Raw genomic sequence first — 19,553 nt, 5'->3', positions numbered from 1 at the left:
GAACTTTAGGCTGAGGTCCTGACATGTTAGATCTGAAAGCATTCAGAAGTGCTAAACAAAAATAAAAGTTCTCACTATTATTTGGTTATATGAATTCTTAAATGCATTTTATGAAACACTGGCTTTTGGTGGGGAGAGCAAAATGAACAAATCTTTGTAATAATGGTCCATCATTAATGCAGACACAGAAATCACTTCAATAAAGGAGAAACCTCAACTTGAACAGCTAATAAATTTTCTTATTCACCTGTCTTCTATATTGGATTGTTCAAACTCTATGTTGATAACACCTCTAAGACATAGACCAGGGACTCATCCTTGGCATGACTGACACCGGTTGAGTTATTAAAAATGCAGACTGTTGGACCTCATCCTTAGACACTCTCCAATGTCAAAACTGAGTCCTGGGAAACTACATATTAAATAAATTCCCCAGGCCATCATGATCTCTTCCTTATCACTCTCTTTCCTATCTCTGATAAAATACTACCTACATCACTGATTACAAACATACTACCTACATTAGTGATTTCATCACTAATGCTGCTGATTTTACTTTTTAATTTGATGAATATATAGAAACAGATGTCTAGGGGCCAATTAATCAACCAAGGCAGGGGACCCAGACATCTGTCATTTAAATCACATCCTATTTCTGCCCTAATTTTTAAGATTTCTTTCCTTCTACTAACCCTGGGGTTCTTCATTTCTTCCATTTCTAGTTGCTTTAGGTGTAGAGTTAGTTTATTTATTTGACTTTTTTCTTGTTTCTTGAGGTATGCTTGTATTGCTATGAACCTTCCCCTTAGCACTGCTTTTACAGTGTCCCACAGGTTTTGGGTTGTTGTGTTTTCGTTTTCATTTGTTTCTATGCATATTTTGATTTCTTTTGTAATGTTGGTAACAAAAGAGACCATAGCAAAAATTAACAAAGCCAAAAGCTGGTTCTTTAAGAAGATAAATAAAATTGACAAATCATTAACCAGACTCATCAAGAAACAAAGGGAGAAAAATCAAATCAATAAAATTAGAAATGAAAATGGAGAGATCACAAGAGACAACACAGACATACAAAGGATCATAAGAGACTACTATCAGTAACTATATGCCAATAAAGTGGACAACTTGGAAGAAATGGACAAATTCTTAGAAAAGTACAACTTTCCAAAACTGAACCAGGAAGAAATAGAAAATCTTCAAAGAACCATCACAAGCACGGAAATTGAAACTGTAATCAGAAATCTTCCAGCAAACAAAAGTCCAGGACCAGACAGCTTCACAGCTGAATTCTACCAAAAATTTAGAGAAGAGCTAACACCTATCCTACTCAAACTCTTCCAGAAAATTGCAGAGGAAGGTAAACTTCCAAACTCATTCTATGAGGCCATCATCACCCTAATACCAAAACCTGACAAAGATGCCACAAAAAAAGAAAACTATAGGCCAATATCACTGATGAACATAGATGCAAAAATCCTTAACAAATTCTAGCAATCAGAATCCAACAACACATTAAAAAGATCATACATCATGACCAAGTGGGCTTTATCCCAAGGATTTTTCAATATCCACAAAGCAATCAATGTAATACACCACATTAACAAATTGAAAAATAAATGCCATATGATTATCTCAATAGATGCAGAGAAAGCCTTTAACAAAATTCAACATCCATTTATGATGAAAACCCTCCAGAAAGCAGGAATAGAAGGAACATACCCTCAACATAATAAAAGCTATATATGACAAACCCACAGCAAACATTATCCTCAATGGTGAAAAACTGAAAGCATCTCCCCTAAAGTCAGGAACAGGACAAGGGTGCCCACTCTCACTATTCAACATAGTTTTGGAAGTTTGGCCACAGCAATCAGAGCAGAAAAGAAATAAAAGGAATCCAAATAGGAAAAGAAGTAAAACTCTCACTGTTTGCAGATGACATGATCCTCTACATAGAAAACCCTAAAGACTCCACCAGAAAATTACTAGAGCTAATCAATGAATATAGTAAAGTTACAGGATATAAAATCAACACACAGAAATCCCTTGCATTCCTATACACTAACAATGAGAAAACAGAAAGAGAAATTAAGGAAACAATTCCATTCACCATTGCAAAGAAAAGAATAAAATACTTAGGAATATATCCACCTAAAGAAACTAAAGACCTATATATAGAAAACTATAAAACACTGGTGAAAGAAATCAAAGAGGACACTAATAGATGGAGAAATATACCATGTTCTTGAATCAGAAGAATCAACCCAGTGAAAGTAAGTATACTACCCAAAGCAATCTATAGATTCAATGCAACCCCTATCAAGCTACCAACAATATATTTCACCGAACTAGAACAAATAAATTCACAATTTGTATGGAAATACAAAAAACCTCGAATAGCCAAAGCAATCTTGAGAAAGAAGAATGGAACTGGAGGAATCAACCTCTCTGACTTCAGGCTCTACTACAAAGCCACAGTCAACAAGACAGTATGATACTGCCACAAAGACAGAAATATAGATCAATGGAACAAAATAGAAAGCCGAGAGATTCCACGCACCTATGGACACCTTATCTTTGACAAAGGAGGCAAGAATATACAATGGAGAAAAGACACTCTTTTTAACAAGTGGTGCTGGGAAAACTGGTCAACCACTTGTAAAAGAATGAAACTAGAACACTTTCTAACACCATACACAAAAATAAACTCAAAATGGATTAAAGATCTAAACGTAAGACCAGAAACTATAAAACTCCTAGAGGAAAACATAGGCAAAACACTCTCTGACATCAATCACAGCAGGATCCTCTATGACCCACCACCAAGAATACTGGAAATAAAAGCAAAAATAAACAAATGGGACCTAATTAAAATTAAAAGCTTCTGCACAACAAAGGAAACTATAAGCAACATGAAAAGATAGCCTTCAAAATGGGAGAAAATAATAGCAAATGAAGCAACTGATAAAGAATTAATCTCAAAAATATACAAGCAACTCCTGCAGCTCAATTCCAGAAAAATAAATGACCCAATCAAAAAATGGGCCAAAGAACTAAACAGACATTTCTCCAAAGAAGATACACAGATGGCTAAAAAACACATGAAAAGATGCTCAACATCACTCATTATCAGAGAAATGCAAATCAAAACCATAATGAAGTGCCATTTCATGCCAGTCAGAATGGCTGTGATCCAAAAGTCTACAAGCAATAAATGCTATAGAGGGTGTGGAGAAAAGGGAACCCTCTAACACTGTTGGTGGGAATGCAAACCAGTACAGCCACTATGCAGAACAGTGTGGAGATTCCTTAAGAAACTGGAAACAGAACTGCCATACAACCCAGCAGTCCCACTGCTGGGCATACACACTGAGGAAACCAAAATTGAAAGAGACACATGTACCCCAATGTTCATCACAGCACTGTTTATAATAGCCAGGACATGGAAGCAACCTAGATGTCCATCAGCAGATGAATGGATAAGAAAGCTGTGGTACATATACACAATGGAGTATTACTCAGCCATTAAAAAGAATACATTTGAATCAGTTCTAATGAGATGGATGAAACTGGAGCCTATTATACAGAGTGTAGTAAGCCAGAAAGAAAAACACCAATACAGTATACTAATGCATATATATGGAATCTAGAAAGATGGTAACGATAACCCTGTTTGCGAGACAGCAAAAGAGACACAGATGTATAGAACAGTCTTTTGGATTCTGTGGGAGAGGGCGAGGGTGGGATGATTTGGGAGAATGGCATTGAAACATAATATTATCATATGTGAAACGAATCACCAGTCCAGGTTCGATATATGAGACAGGGTGCTTGGGGCTAGTGCACTGGGATGAATGACCCAGAGGGATGGGATGGGGAGGGAGGTGGGAGGGAGGTTCAGGATGGGGAACACATGTACACCTGGGGCAGATTCAAGTCAATGTATGGCAAAACCAATACAATACTGTAATTAGTCTCCAATTAAAGTAAATAAATTTATATTAAAAAAATAAAATAAGTCACATCCTAGGTTCTTCCTAAAAATGAGGATTCCCGCTTATTATCTCAAAACTACAGGATTTGAATTTGGCAAACACAGTCCAAGATTCTGCATTTTAAACACATTCTCCAGTAATTCTTAAGCTTCATAACACACTCTAAAGTTTGAGAATCAGTGGCCTTAAACTGAACAGTTTCTTAATCTTTTCTAATTATGGATCTTTACTTTTACTCCTTTCGGAACACCTACTCTCATATTCCTACCCTGGGGTTTCTCACCCTAAACTGTTCCATCTCTAAAACCTCATACTGTGAATTTTCCCCACACCACATTATCTGTCCTTCCATTTCTGCACTTAAGCCTGTTTTACATCCTCATCACGGTCTCTATAGTCTCTTGATACTTCTTTACTCTCAACTCCATTGGCCCTGCCTACCCTCACTTTCCTTAATACTTAAGGGATACCAGATTATGATGTAACTCCCTTTTTTATCCTCAATATCACTCTCCTTTTGTCAGTATTTCTTTATAATTTTTAATCTTGATATCCATTTCTCCCCACTTCAAGATTTATAGACCACCATATGTGAAAAATAAATGAGCTCTGCTACCTCTCAACTCGCATAGCACTTTAACATATGCTCTTCAGTAACTCCACATTTTCTATTTTATGGTTATTTAAGCGTATTCTATTAGATTATATGGACTTTGCAAATTGTGTGCAGTTTATTCTGATTTATCCAAAAATATAGTTTGGGGAGTGAAATCTAGATTTTTTTTGCCCTGGAAGTAAAGGCTTTGAACCATTTTTTATTTGTGGCCTAAAATAAAAAGTGGCTATAAAGAATAATTGCTCTGAAGCAACAAAGGTTTACTGTATAACACAGGGAACCACATACAGTCAATATCTTGTAACAACCTATAATGGAAAATAATCTTAAAAATAATATATGTGTATATGAATAACTGAATCACCTTGCTGTGCACTTGAAACATTGTAAGGCAACTAGATTTCAATAAAATATATATTAAGAAAAAAAGACATAAAAATGCTAACCATTAAAAAAAAGAATAACTGCTCTGTGAAAAGTAGTTATGTCAACCTACAGTATTTTAGAATGTTATAATATCACCACTTAGACATCAATATCCATTAAAATTGCTTCAGAGAAAACAGTACTTTCAATGTAACAACTGGGATTAGGTGAATAAACATACATGCCTTGGCAAGGAAGAGAAGAACAATAAATGTTCATCAATCTCTAGTGAAAGAACAAATAACAGTAATAATAATAATAAATTTTCCCTTTGGTTAATGGTAATGTTGCTTACCCTAAGGGAAAGACAAAGAGGAAAGAAAATGTTTGCCCCAAAAGTATTACACTTGGGTCCTTTTCATAAGGCTATTTAGATGAGTTTCACCTGAATGAATGTTGCCTGTTTGCAAAACAATCTCCCTTCTGAAAGAATCTAATTTTCCCTTTGAGGATTATACCACAATTATCAAGTATGAATATACCTTTTCCTCAAAACACTTTCATAAGGTTATGTGAACTCTTTTTTGGTTATGAAAGCTAGAATAAGAATAAATAGATTGACTACTTCATAATAAAAACCCACCTATAATCACACTATCCAAATATAATAACCAGCCAATATGAAAAGATGTATGCATAAAACACGTATGTGTACACACATATTTTATGAAAATGAGATTATACTAAGTTCTAATAAGATTCTTTTGTCACTTATGAATCTTGAACACATAACTGCTGCATAAAAAAAACTAAAAAGTAAATAAATAATTATCACCAGATCATAAAGGATAAAGCCAAGATTAGAACCAAGGTATGTAATTCCAAAGCTCATGTCTTTTCCACTACATAGTGCTGTCTCAGCTTCCTCAAATATAAAATGGATTTGCCCATTATATAAAGGTGGGTAATGTAAGCACAGAATGAAATAATGAGTGAGAATATACCTTGAAACTATAAAACATTGTTAAAGAAACATAAGGGACTATTAATCATTTCCCTCACCTGAACTATAAGCAGAACTCACTGTAATGTTTTGGTGCTGAACTGTCATGTCACACAGTGTCAATTAAGGTTTGCACTTCTACAGACAATATGGGGGATAATCTCAAAGTCCTTTATAATCAGAACTGAACTTAAAAACATTTTAAGAAGCCCTTCAAGCAATCATGAAACCTAAAAAATATACACCATTCTAACTGATCTAAGACCATATAATTAGATTTAATTATAAAACTGTATGTAACATCAAAAGTGTTCTGAATTAAGCATCATTATTTGAATTGCATATACGTGAGACTTCTTAAAACATAGTGACCATTTGGAAAGCTATGTTTTTTCTTGAAATAGGTATCTTGAAGGAAGTCCAAACTGTTTTTAAAGTAAACCTATATCCAATGTACCCTATTAACAGTGATACCAAAATTTTAAAACAAAAACAAGGTATGACTTCAATGTATAAGCCATTTTTTCTTTCTCTGCAAAACCTGAGCCTAACTATTTAATATTTAATATCAGATCAATATGCGTGAAGTAGAAAAATAATGCTGCTGGAGTATACACTTTTGAAAGAATGGAGGGAAAAGGAAATAAATGCTATTAGTTGTTAAGACTAATACTCCTACCCAAAGTAAAGTTCTTTCTTCTAATCCACACTTTCCATTTGCTTTCTCCCTGCCCCATATTTAAATTCACAACAACTACTTCTAAGAAACATATATTAGCATTCCCATGTTTTTAACTGTTCAGAGAAGGAAAATTCTTTTAACACGCTGTAGGATACTGAAAGCTACAACAGAGAGCAAACATTTTCAAAATGACTTGACTAACAAGTAGAATTCAAATTAGATCTTTTAACTGTATTGCAGTTCAAATATCACATAAATACCTTTACTTACCTCAAATTTTCATTAAATCTTACTGTAGCTGCACAGTGGAATATAATATTAGTAGAATCTATGATGATCTCTTTATCTTCTTCACTAAGAGCCAGTTTAGGTTGGGTGAGTTCACTGTTGATTGCTATAATTTTCTCCCTAAAATCTGGATTTTCATCTCTCAATCTGTCAAAAAGCTATCAAAAGAGAAAAACATTTTAGGGCAGTATTTTTCAACTTCCTAAAATCCATCATCACCATCTTCTCCCCCAAGGATCAGTATTTTTTAGATTTCAACTATGCAAATCCTAAGGTTGCTTAAATTGCTATCATTCTGTATGGAAAATACTATCCCCATTTTACAGATGAGGAATCTGAGAAACAGAGAGGTTAAGTAACTCACCAAGGACACAGAGGTAGCAGTTTGCAAAGTTAAATTTTAACTGTTTATGCCTTTGTTCATTAGACTGTATGATCCCTCAGCACAGACATAAGCAGTATATATATCAGATCAATGTTTACAATGATCAGATTTCTAAAATCCAAACCTTATCACTTTTTTTTTTTTTTTGGCTGCAGTCCTCTTTAGCAGATTAGAATAAAATGCCATTAACTACACTCTAAATCCTAGAAAAATTTTAAAGAGGAAAAAAATGTAAGTATATTAAAGGAAAAAAAAAAGTTTTTAAGGAAATATTAAGATCAGAAGCTGGAAAAACCTGTAAAGTATCATATATATAGGATTCTAATTTGAAAATAGAAAATTCAATATTCCTTAAGTATATTCAAAGGAATAAATTTAACTAGAGAATCAGTCAGATCCCAAGATGGTTACAGTACGAACATACATTTAACTGTGAGTCAAATTTAATTTTTTACCCCAGATTTTATAGATGGGACCTCCAAATCACTGTTCTATTACACCCTGACTCTCCAATCCATTTAAAATCCATACTTGTAGTTTAAGCAGAGTCTTAAATCTGGGGCAAAAAAAAAAAAAAAAAAACTATAAAACACACATGGCACTCACTTTCACCTTCCTATATGACTTTTAGTAAGTAATAGTCTTCTCCACCTTTAGGTAATGACTTCAATATTACTGTTTTCATAGTAATTAATAAAAAACTTACTAAGCATTTCAAATAAAATAAGTACTGTCCATTCACTGAGAAAACAAGAAAATGACCTTTGCCTCAAGTTATTTAAGATATTATAGGAAAAATTAAACAAGGAAACAGTTAAAATATAGTGTTATAAGTAATAAAACAGGGCTAACACAACAGTGTTATGAGACTGTACGGGAGCAACAACTTGCCCTGCTGGGGAAGGACTTGAGATTATAAAGTAGAAGAACAGTGTTTCAGATAAAGAAAGTGTCACATATAACCACCTAAGAGTAACAGAGCATTTATGTTTGGGAAATTTAAAATAACTCTAAGACTTGGCCAATGACAGGAGAAGGAATAAAGAATACAAACTCCATGTGGACAGGGACCACATCTATTGTGCTCAGCACACAGGCCCCAGATAACAGAGTGCTGACAAACACTTGTATGTGAATAAACTCATTCGGTGGAAACCACTGGAAGAATACCTATGGAGAAGAGTTCAGTTTTGTTCATATTGACTGTAAAGTGTCAATGAGACTCCACAGAAGATCAGTGCCATAGAGGTAACTGGCTCTGTGGGTCCTGAGTTCAGGGAAGAGAGAATCAGATTATTGATTCTATAAACCACACATGTAGCTCTGGGAGAGTATCACTCAGTAGCAACAGTAATGAGCACCCAAGGTCCAGATTACATGAAGGTTTTTCCAAATCTATTTTAAAATACAACCGTTCATCTCACATACAAGAGAAGGTGCTGAGTAATCTCCTAACTGGACCTAGTAAGAAGAGATCTAGGCCTAGGACAAATTCTGAAGAATATTTAAGGGGATAGCAGAGAAAAAGGAGCCCGAGATATAACCAGAAAAGTACTTTTAACACACTGAATTCACCTTTTCATTTTCCCAGACTGCCAATGACCTTTAATTCCTCTTAATATTAGATTATCTCCACCACTACCACCAGAATTGGTCATGCTGCTTCACAAGTTACCTCTCAAGCTTGATGCTCCTCCCTTCTCTAGCCACCATGTTACTATTCAAAGCCATCTTTTCCAATGCTTTTAACCCACTGGTACCCCAACTAGTTCCTACTTTACTAAGTCTACTAATGCCCTCTTTAATGTACTTTCTTCTCTTTCCAGAATTTATTTCATAGTCAGCTATTTTAATTCAATCCTTGCCAGCAATGAGGTTTATTTTCCCCGGGATATTGCTGCATATCACTTCTCAAATTGGGGTAACTTTAGGCCCCAGGGAAGATTTGGTGATGTCTAAAAGGTCAGTTTTCATTCTAATCCCAAAGAAAGGCAACGCCAAAGAATGATCAAACTGCTCCACAATTGCACTCATCTCACATGCTAGTAAAGCAATGCTCAAAATTCTGCAAGCCAGCCTTCAGCAGTACATGAACCATGAACTTCCAGATGTTTAACCTGGTTTTAGAAAAGGCAGAGGAACCAGAGATCAAACTGCCAACATCTGCTGGATCATCAAAAAAGCAAGAGAGTTCCAGAAAAATATCTATTTCTGCTTTATTGACTATGCCAAAGCCTTTGACTGTGCGGATCACAATAAACAGTGGAAAATTCTGAAAGAGATGGGAATACCAGACCGCCTGACCTGCCTCTTGAGAAACCTATATGCAGGTCAGGAAGCAACATTAGAACTGGACATGGAACAACAGACTGGTTCCAAATAGGAAAAGGAGTACATCAAGGCTGTACATTGTCACCCTGCTTAAACTTATATACAGAGTACATAATGAGAAACACTGGGCTGGAAGAAGCACAAGCTGGAATCAAGACTGCTGGGAGAAATATCAATAATCTCAGATATGCAGATGACACCACCCTTATGGCAGAAAGTGAAGAAGCACTAAAAAGCCTCTTGATGAAAGTGAAAGAGGAGAGTGAAAAGTTGGCTCAAAACTCAACATTCAGAAAACGAAGATCATGGCATCTGGTCCCATCGAAATAGATGGGAAAACAGTGGAAACAGTGGCAGAATTTATTTTGGGGGGCTCCAAAATCACTGCAGATGGTGACTGCAGCCATGAAATTAAAAGACACTTACTCCTTGGAAGAAAAGTTATGACCAACCTAGACAGCATATTGAAAAGCAGAGATATTACTTTGCCAACAAAGGTCCATCTAGTCAAGGCTATGGTTTTTCCAGTGGTCATGTATGGATGTGAGAGTTGGACTGTGAAGAAAGCTAAGCACCAAAGAATTGATGCTTTTGAACTGTGGTGTTGGAGAAGACTCTTGAGAGTCCCTTGGACTGCAAGGAGATCCAACCAGTCCATTCTGAGGGAGATCAGCCCTGGGATTTCTTCGGAAGGAATGATGCTAAAGCTGAAAATCCAGTACTTTGGCCACCTCATGTGAAGGGTTGACTCATTGGAAAAGACTGTGATGCTAGGAGGGATTGGGGGCAGGAGGAGAAGGGGACGACAGAGGATGAGATGGCTGGATGGCATCACCAACTTGATGGACGTGAGTCTGAGTGAACTCCGGGAGATGGTGATGGACAGGGAGGCCTGGCGTGCTGCAATTCATGGCGTTGCAAAGAGTTGGACACGACTGAGCGACTGAACTGAACTGAACTGAAAGACAATTCTGCTTTGTCACAACTGGGATGTTGAGGAAAGGGAGCTGCTGGCATTTAGTGGGCACAGACCAAGAATGCTGACCACCCTACAATGCATAGGACAGCTCCTCACAATAAAGAATTAACTCTCCTAAAATGTGAAGAGTGCTGAAGTTGAGAAATTCTGCTAGAAGACAATACCACACTACAGTATATGCCCTATGCTTATGCTCTTTTATTCCTGTTTCAAAATCATAGTAGACTCTATTTAAATGTTTAACAACTTTAAGTGTACATATTAATTGCTGCTTGATATAAAAAGAACTCATTTTATTGATTTAGCAGCTACGCCATATATATGTGAGAATGAATGACCCTAGGAATAATCAGTAGGATGTGCCGGGGGGAATTAAAAAACATGATATAATATTTTAAGGCATAAAATAAAATGACATAATTTTATAGAGTATTGTAGTCAGATATTTAGACAAATACTTGGGGACTGTACGATCCTTCAGCACAGACATAAGCAGTATATACATATCAGATCAATGTTTAAAATGATCAGATTTCTAAAATCCAAACCTTATCACTATTTTTTTTTTTTTTTGGTTGTAGTCCTCTTTAGCAGATTAGAGTAAAATAATGGCCATATGTTTAAACTACAAAATTTAAATAAAATTTCAGGCTTTATGTAGAAGATAATCATTTCCTTTACAAATAAGGCTTACTGGTGAGGAAAAATTCTAGAAGCATTACCCTGGAGACTCCAGAGAAGATGCCGAACTCTTTCACATTTTACTTAGGCCCTCAATTCCAACTAAGACAGCAGCTTCAATAATTGCTCCTATCCAATCTCTCCTAACACCTCTATACTTTCTCTTCCTCAACCCCCTTAAAAATTCTGTAGACTGTAGGTTCCATTAAAGCAACGACTCTTAATCCTGAATTAAACCCTTTATAGCAAGTCAAATGCCCAGCACTGAGCAGGCACAAAATATATTTTCTGAAAAATAAAAAATGAGTAAGAAAAAATAACCTCTCAATAGAGGAAAAAAGTGTGTTGGGAAACGATTATTAGTGGTTATACCAATTATAGGGGTTCCCTGGTGGCTCAATCAGCAAAATGTCTACCTGCAGTGCAGGAGACCTAGGTTCAATCCTGGGGTTGGGAGAATCCCCTGGAGACGGAAACAGCAACCCACTCCAGTATTCTTGCCTGGAGAATCCCATGGACAGAGGAGCCTGGCAGGCTACAGTCCATGGGGTTGCAAGAGTCAGATATGACTTAGTGACTAAACCATCATACCAATTATAATTACACCAATTATAAGTGGTTCATAATAAAACATGAGTAAACAAATGGCAGAGATGGCAACAAAACACACAAGCAGACATTATTACATAAAATAGGCCTTGTGGTCTTAAAGCCCCCTTGATGCCTCCTCCCTTTTCGAAAGTTTTAAGGGAATTTTTACTGCCAAGCTTGGGTTCAAATTAATTTTGGATATCTGGAAAAGTCAGCTCCCTCCTTAAAGCATAAAGATTTTTGCCCCTATTGGTATATCCCTAAGAATGTGCCAGAAGGATGTCCCTAAATGGTCTAAGCAACACTGAACCCTCTTAATCCGCAGCAGTTCTCAAAGTGTGGTAAGTTCCTAGGAGTCTTTCAGACTATTTTAGGTACCTCACAAAGTCAAAACTTTTTATTTTCATAATAAAACTAAAACATTAGTTATTTTTCACTTTCATTCTCTCACAAGTATAGAGAGGAATTTTCCAAAGCTACATTTGTGATGACATCATCACTCTTGATGACTAATGGAATGTGTGCTTGTACATATATTCTCTTCCTTTAAAAATGTCTCTGGTTTAGAATCTACTATGATAAATGTCAATAAGATATTTGAAACAAAACCTCACAAGAACAAAACCTTTTTGAAGTTCTCAATAATTTTTAAAAGTGTAAAGGGGTCTAGAGACCAAAAGTTTGAGAATCATTGCTTTAAATGGTTGAAGAATCTTTCAACCTATTTGGAGGATATGAAAAAATACAGTGATGAGGTAATAATACTATCTGCTACACACTGCAGTCAATATACATTATCAAATAATTTGCTCAAGAGTTACAATTAAAAGTCACTTGAAAAAAAAGCTATAAATTATATCATGTTTTTTAAAAACATCCTTATACTAGGCTACCAAACAGTTTTAATTTTAAAATGACATTGAATACGGCTGAGTCAATCTCAGCTCTCACAAAAAAACTGAAAATGAACTTTGTTCCTACCACACTTTAAGAGGCAGATTCTTCAATCATAGTTATTATATAGCTAGGTTTTATGGTGGTAAATACTGAAGTATTAACTCACATCTTTTTTTATTGTCTATACAGAATCTAGCCATGAAATTAAGAGCCTTGCTCCCTGGAAGAAAAGCTATGACAAACCTAGACAGTGTATTTAAAAAGAGAGACATTACTTCGCCCCAAAAAGGTCCATATAGTTAAAGCTATGGCTTTTTCAGTAGTCATGTATGGATGTGAGAGTTGGACCATAAAGAAGGCCGAGTGCCAAAGAACCGATGCTTTCAAATTGTGGTAATGGAGAAGACTCCTGAGAGTCCCTTGGACTGTAAGGAGATCAAACCAGTCAATCCTAAAGGAAATCTATCCTGAATATTCATTGGAAGGACTGATGCTAAAGCCTGAAGCTGAAGCTCCAATATCTGTCCACTTGATGTGAAAAGCCGACCTCTGGAAAACACTATGCTGAGAAAGACTAAAGGCAAAAGGAAAAGGGGGCAGCAAAGGATGAGATGGTTAGATATCATCACCAACTCTACGGACATGGATCTGCGCAAACTCCAAGAGATAATGGAGAACAGAGCAGCCTGGTGTGCTACAGTCCATGGGGTCACAAAGAATTGGACACAACTGAGAGACTGAACACCTCTAATGCAGAGTAGGACTCATATATCTTAATGGAAGGAAGGACAAAGGGGAAGAACACAAGTGCATGGGAGTCTGTGGCAACGGGGAGAATACTGGTAGAGTATAACTACCCTTGTGAGCTATATAGTCAACTGAGTAGCCCTCAAAGAGCTAGATTTGTTTTTTAAAACTAATTCAGGGAAAAGAAGTTTTTCTAGTTGAAGTAAGGACTATTTAAAGTTTTCATGTGGAGACAAATGGGATAAAAGTAAGTATTATTTTTATTCTTTAATGTCTTACTAATAGTTTCAAATAATTTATTTTTAAAAGGAAAAACTAGTATTAATTTACACCTCACTATTAAAACCCTATGGGTCTAGAATTACCCCTTAATGAATAAGAGGAAAATACAAACAAGAAAAACATGAATGCTTCACAAAAGAAAGAAGTTTATCCTTCTGAATCAAAATTATATTTGAATGGAAATCATTTCCAAACAATATAACACCTTGGTAAAGAAAACAGTCTAAATATATCAATAATTTAACCTTTTAATTTATCCTAAGTCATTGTAGTGAATATTGGTGACTGTATTTTATTATAATGCTGTAATTTTAAGAAAATTAAAAGTTGTATTTAAACACTCCCACACTTCTGTACAGGTCTTACCCCGTATGGTGCTATCTTTTCTTTCAATTGATCTTCTGTTATCATACTTTGGGCTTCCCTGATAGCTCAATTGGTAAAGAATCCGCCTGCAATGCAAGGACCCCACTTCAATTCCTGGATCAGGAAGATCCCCTGGAGAAGGGCTAGGCTACCCACTCTAGTATTCTTGGACTTCCTTGTGGCTCAGATGGTAAAGAATCCGCCTGCAATGCGGGAAACCTGGGTTTGATCCCTGGGTTGGGAAGATCCCCTGAAGAAGGAAAAGACCACCCACTCCAGTATTCTGGCCTGGAGAATTCCACGGACTATATAGTTCATGGGATTGCCAAGAGTCAGACATGACTGAGCCACTTTCACTTTATCATACTTTATCTCTCCTAGGAGATAAGCTTCCTATTACTGCCCTAATCCATAAACTGACTCATTCCTGCTGTTGTTAACTCTGTTTTTCTCTGATCTTCACCGACTTCTTTCTTGCTTTTGCCATCTTCTCTTTTAATTTTTGTGAAAAAGGTACCAAGCTTTTAGCCATTGCCTTTGGGAAATTAAGCTATTTTCACTCAGCATGTACCAGCTACAACATTTACCAGTAAAGTATCCAACTCTCAAGATTACTTTTCCCACTGAATCACAAAGCCTTCCATCATCTTTGCCTTACTTTCTTATCTACTGAGGAAATAATGCTATAAAGTAGAAAGGAATTTGTTATCAAGTCATCTATGTTATATCCAGCATCTATTAGCTACACAACTTCAGATAAAATGACAACTTCTGAGACTCACTGTCCATATTTGCAAAATGGGATGTTTCAACATTTGTGCCTACCAGAGCATGAGCTCTAAGGTCCAATCATTAACAGTTCATAAACACTGGCTCTAACACTAACTATATGATCTGGTAGAATGGGAGTAACACCAACACTTACCTTCAAGAGTTGCTGTAATAATTAAATACATACACAAAGTGTTTTGCACATAGTGCCTGGCACAAGGTAAGCACTCAATAAAGGTCAGCCACTATTAACTATGGATTTCTACTGAAAGATCAAACCAGAATGGAATATAAATTATTTCTAATAAATTATTTATTTATTAATTCTAAGAGAGCTGTTAATCTAGAATTAATCATATCTTTTGATACTTCTTAGCAATTCTTTGACTGCTCAGAGTAACTCAAGATGTTTCTGGTTTTGGTCTCTTTTTTTTTTAATATAAGTCACAGCTGCCCTAGAAGGTTAAAAGGTATCAAATACCTATCTAGTAACTAAAAAATTACATAGCTACTATACCAAAGTTATTAACAACAAATGTCAGATAAATCCATTCATTTTGAGAAAATTCAAAAGCTTATGACCATGAAATAATTTTACTCCAGCTCATCTCCATTTTTCCCTCAGCAATGTTTTTCTAAAGGTTTAAATGTATGATATACTCTGTATTCTATATGACCCTTCTGTCATGTTATTAGTCAAACAGGAGTATGTGATTTTGCCACTTCCTAATATTTTCATGGGGAGCAATTAGTGCTTACAAAATTTTAACTGTTGTCAAAGTATTGTATATCATAGCACAGTAAGAATTAGAAAGCAACTTTCAAGTATTATTATTCTGAAAACTATTTAAAGCGTCTAGTAATTACAGATAACTTGCCTCATATATTCTAAAAACACATTAAACATATAACATAAAGGTACTTTAGAACTTGTTATACAACTTTATCATGGAGGAAAGCTTTTATCTCCTACTGATCAGGACTCATATTCAGTTTACTGCCATTCTTATAGGACTTTCTACTAATTTTTTTCCAGGATACTAGGCTGTTGATGATTATAATAATATACACACAAACACACTCTTTTCTCTCTTCTTAATGATTACTTCCCATACTTACCTTGCAACTAATGACTTCTTCTACTCGCTCCTGGGGTGTCTGTCCAGCTTTCTGCCTCACCAAAACATACACTGAATTCACCTTAGGACAAGACCTCAGCAACTTTTCCAGAAGTACCTTCCCTAGGAAACCAGTAGCTCCAGTGAGGAGGACATTCTTGCCTTCATAGTATTCTGGGATGGAAACCATTCTGATCCTAAGGAAAACATGACAAATAAGTATCAGTTCCAAGATTTATGCTAATTCTTATCTACTAAAAATCTCTTGGTATTCAAGTATTTTAAAGGACAGGCAAAAATCCAAGATGAATGTTAACAAAACAGAACATTATTAAATTTTGGTTCATTGGAGTAAGGTAGAAAGTACAACGAACTGCTAGCTTCTAAACCCTGTGTTTTTTTTCCCTGGATCACCTCAATCAAGTCACTCACCTTCTCTGGCCCTGGGTTTCTTTAACACAGCTTGTACCAAGTGACCTCTAAAAATTCCTTCAGCAATAGGAACAGAAATCTTCACTTAAACCTCAGTTAAACTCCAAACACAAACGAATGGTATTTCTCTGTCTCCAAAAGTATTTATAACACCAAATAGAGGTCAGCAGCAAGACTCAATTGCTTAGCTTGTATAACATGGTGAGGTGTCATATTCACCTATCATCACCAGTTGAAACAAGAGGTAACACCAAGTCCTTTCTTTTATATGTCTGTAGTGATAATATATCCAAAAGGTACTTAAGTCTCCCTTTTTAAAAAAGTCCTAGTAAGAAATATATAGGCTGAGTTATCTTCCTTACCCAAATTCCACTGAAACAGGAGAAAACAGAGTGAGTATGCTAAGAGAAAACAAATAAAAGAACTAGGGTTAAGCGGAAAAACCAAGATGCAGAAAGATTCATGCAGTATGTCACTATTTAAGGTTCAAACATATTCAAAAGAATGCCATTTATTGTTTAGAAATGCACACACATGATAATCTTTATGGGTGCATTAGAGAGAGTGTAACACAATCAGAGAATGAGGAGCTGCAACTGTATTTGTGTTTTATTTAAGCTAAGTAATAGATACGTGTATTTTACCCCTAAAATTTTCACAATTATAAAAAATTCATTACATTCTGAAAACCGATTAACAAGCAGTAAGAAAAGAAGGAAGATGGGAAAAAATAAATAAATGAGGCTAAAATGATAGAGAAGTCACAGCAGAAGAAATAAAACCTAAGCAAAACAAACATAGGAAAGGACCAAAATGAGGTAAGAGCTATCTCAATCGTCTAAAGAGAAAACCCAAATTCAGGATCAAGAAGCTAAATTAAAGCATAGAGTAATCCAGGTAACTAATGGTTGCTCAGAGAAAAGCAGAGCCACTCCCGACAGTCTTACTTCCTCTATAAATTTTGGCTCCCTGGCTTAGTATCCAGAACTGCTGAGAACACCCAGCACGGGCACCAGGGATGAAAGAGAAAAACAGAAGGAGGGCTGAGCTTGAAGCTGCTCTAAACATCCACAAATGCAGGTAGGGAAGACGGGGCATTGAGAGAAACAAAAACAACCAAAACAAAAGAAGTCTTCAGAGCAGTCGATCCCCAGAAATGAATTTTAGGTCCCCAGGCTATCTGAATGCTGCTGGCCCTTAAAACAAATTCATACAGAGCTCTCAGTAATTCCACTTGGAGAGAAAGCTCTCTTGGAAAAACAGACTTCAGAAAACTGAAAGGAAGCCAGTATCAGCTACCAAAATCAACCATTCTAGTCCTTCATAAATATGGATAACCAGACCATGGCGTCGCTAAGAGTCAGAAACGACTGAGCGACTTCACTCTCATTTTTCACTTTCATGCACTGGAGAAGGAAATGGCAACCCACTCCAGTGTTCTTGCCTGGAGAATCCCAGGGACGGGGGAGCCTGGTGGACTGCCGTCTATGGGGTCGCACAGAGTTGGACATGACTGAAGCGACTTAGCAGCAGCAGCAGCAGCAAGGATCATCAGATATTTAAGAAAATTAAGAAGGACCAAAATGAAAAGCAACAGAATCAATCACAAAGAATACTAAAGAAGTAAAAAATTTAAAGAAAATTTAAATTATTTAATAAATACCCTCTAAGTCATTCAACAAGAATACCGCCCATCCATCAAATAATAAACTACTATGAAAAAGGAATAGAGAATAAGAAAGCACTGGAAATCATAAATGCAAATGTGTGTAGAAAATTCAATCAATAAATATCAGAATTACCAACTGAATTTAAGAAGGTCACCAGTTATAAAGTTTATATATATATATATATATATATATATATATAAAAATGTATCTCTGCTAACTGCTAAGTCACTTCAGTCATGTCCGACCCTATGTGACCCCATAGATGGCAGCCCACCAGGCTCCCTCGTCCCTGGGATTCTCCAGGAAAGAACACTGGAGTGGGTTGCCATTTCCTTCTCCAATGTATGAAAGTGAAAAGTGAAAGCGAAGTTGCTCAGTCGTGTCCAACCCTTAGCGACCCCGTGGACTGCAGCCCACCAGGCTCCTCCATCCATGGGATTCTCCAGGCAAGAGTACTGGAGTGGGGTGCCATTGACTTTTCCAAAATGTATCTCTATACACCAGCAAAACACAGGAAACAAAGTTTAAAAAAAAAAAAAAACTATACCACTTACAATACCATACAAAAGCTCCCCAAATTATGGACAATAACTAGCAATTGATAAGGATATAGAGTAACTAGAATTCATGTACACTGCTGAAGAGAATGAAAAATGATTCAGCTGATGATAGGAAAGTCTGGCAGTTTCTCAAAAAGTTAAACACATAATTCTCATGACTCTGCAATTCCACTCCTAGGTTGTTGTTTAGTCCCTCAGTCATGTTCAACTCTTTGCAACCCAATGGACTGCAGTGCGCCAGGCATCCCTGTCCATCACCAACTCCTGGAGCCTACTCAAACTCATGTCCATGGCATCGGTGATGCCATCCAACCATCTCATCTTCTGTAATCCCCTTCTCCTCCTGCCTTCAATCTTTCCCAGCATCAAGGTCTTTTCCAATGAAATGTTCTTCACATCAGGCGGCCCAACTATTGGAGTTTCAGCTTCAACATCAGTCCTTCCAATGAATATTTAGGACTGATTTTCTTTAGAATTGACAGGTTAGATCTCCTCGCTGTCCAAGGGACTCACAAGAGTCTTCTCCAGCACCACAATTTGAAGGCATCAATTCTTCTGTTTTCAGCCTTTAAAGTCCAGCTCTTACATCTGTACATGACTAGTGGAAAAACCAGAGCTTTCACTATACGGACCGTTGCAGGCAAAATAATATCTCTGCTTTTTAATATGCTGTCTAGGTTTGCTGTTTTCTTCCAAGGAGCAAGTGTCTTTTAATTTCATAGCTGCAGTCACTGTTCACAGTGGTTTTGGAACTCAAGAAAATAGTCTGTCACTGTTTCCATTGTTCCTCATC

At 36.3% G+C, this 19,553-nt stretch overlaps 1 protein-coding gene across 2 annotated transcripts in view; it reads right to left on the bottom strand.

Moving 5' to 3' along the window:
• The window catches only part of FAR1 (fatty acyl-CoA reductase 1), an 80,137-nt gene that overhangs the window by 26,814 nt on the left and 33,770 nt on the right, over window positions 1-19,553 (bottom strand). For both annotated transcript variants that reach the window (XM_018059583.1, XM_018059582.1), the window contains exons 2-3: window positions 16,100-16,295; window positions 6,933-7,108 (exon numbers count right to left, since the gene is read on the bottom strand). In XM_018059583.1, coding sequence (XP_017915072.1) covers window positions 6,933-7,108; window positions 16,100-16,288 — 365 coding nt within the window. In that variant the 5' untranslated portion in view covers window positions 16,289-16,295. The remainder of the gene's footprint in view (window positions 1-6,932; window positions 7,109-16,099; window positions 16,296-19,553) is intronic.

Source organism: Capra hircus, chromosome 15 (assembly GCF_001704415.2).
Source record: "Capra hircus breed San Clemente chromosome 15, ASM170441v1, whole genome shotgun sequence".
Taxonomy (NCBI): domain Eukaryota; kingdom Metazoa; phylum Chordata; class Mammalia; order Artiodactyla; family Bovidae; genus Capra; species Capra hircus.
Note: the sequence above shows the minus strand (reverse complement) of the source record. Positions and strands in the feature narration are given on the sequence as shown.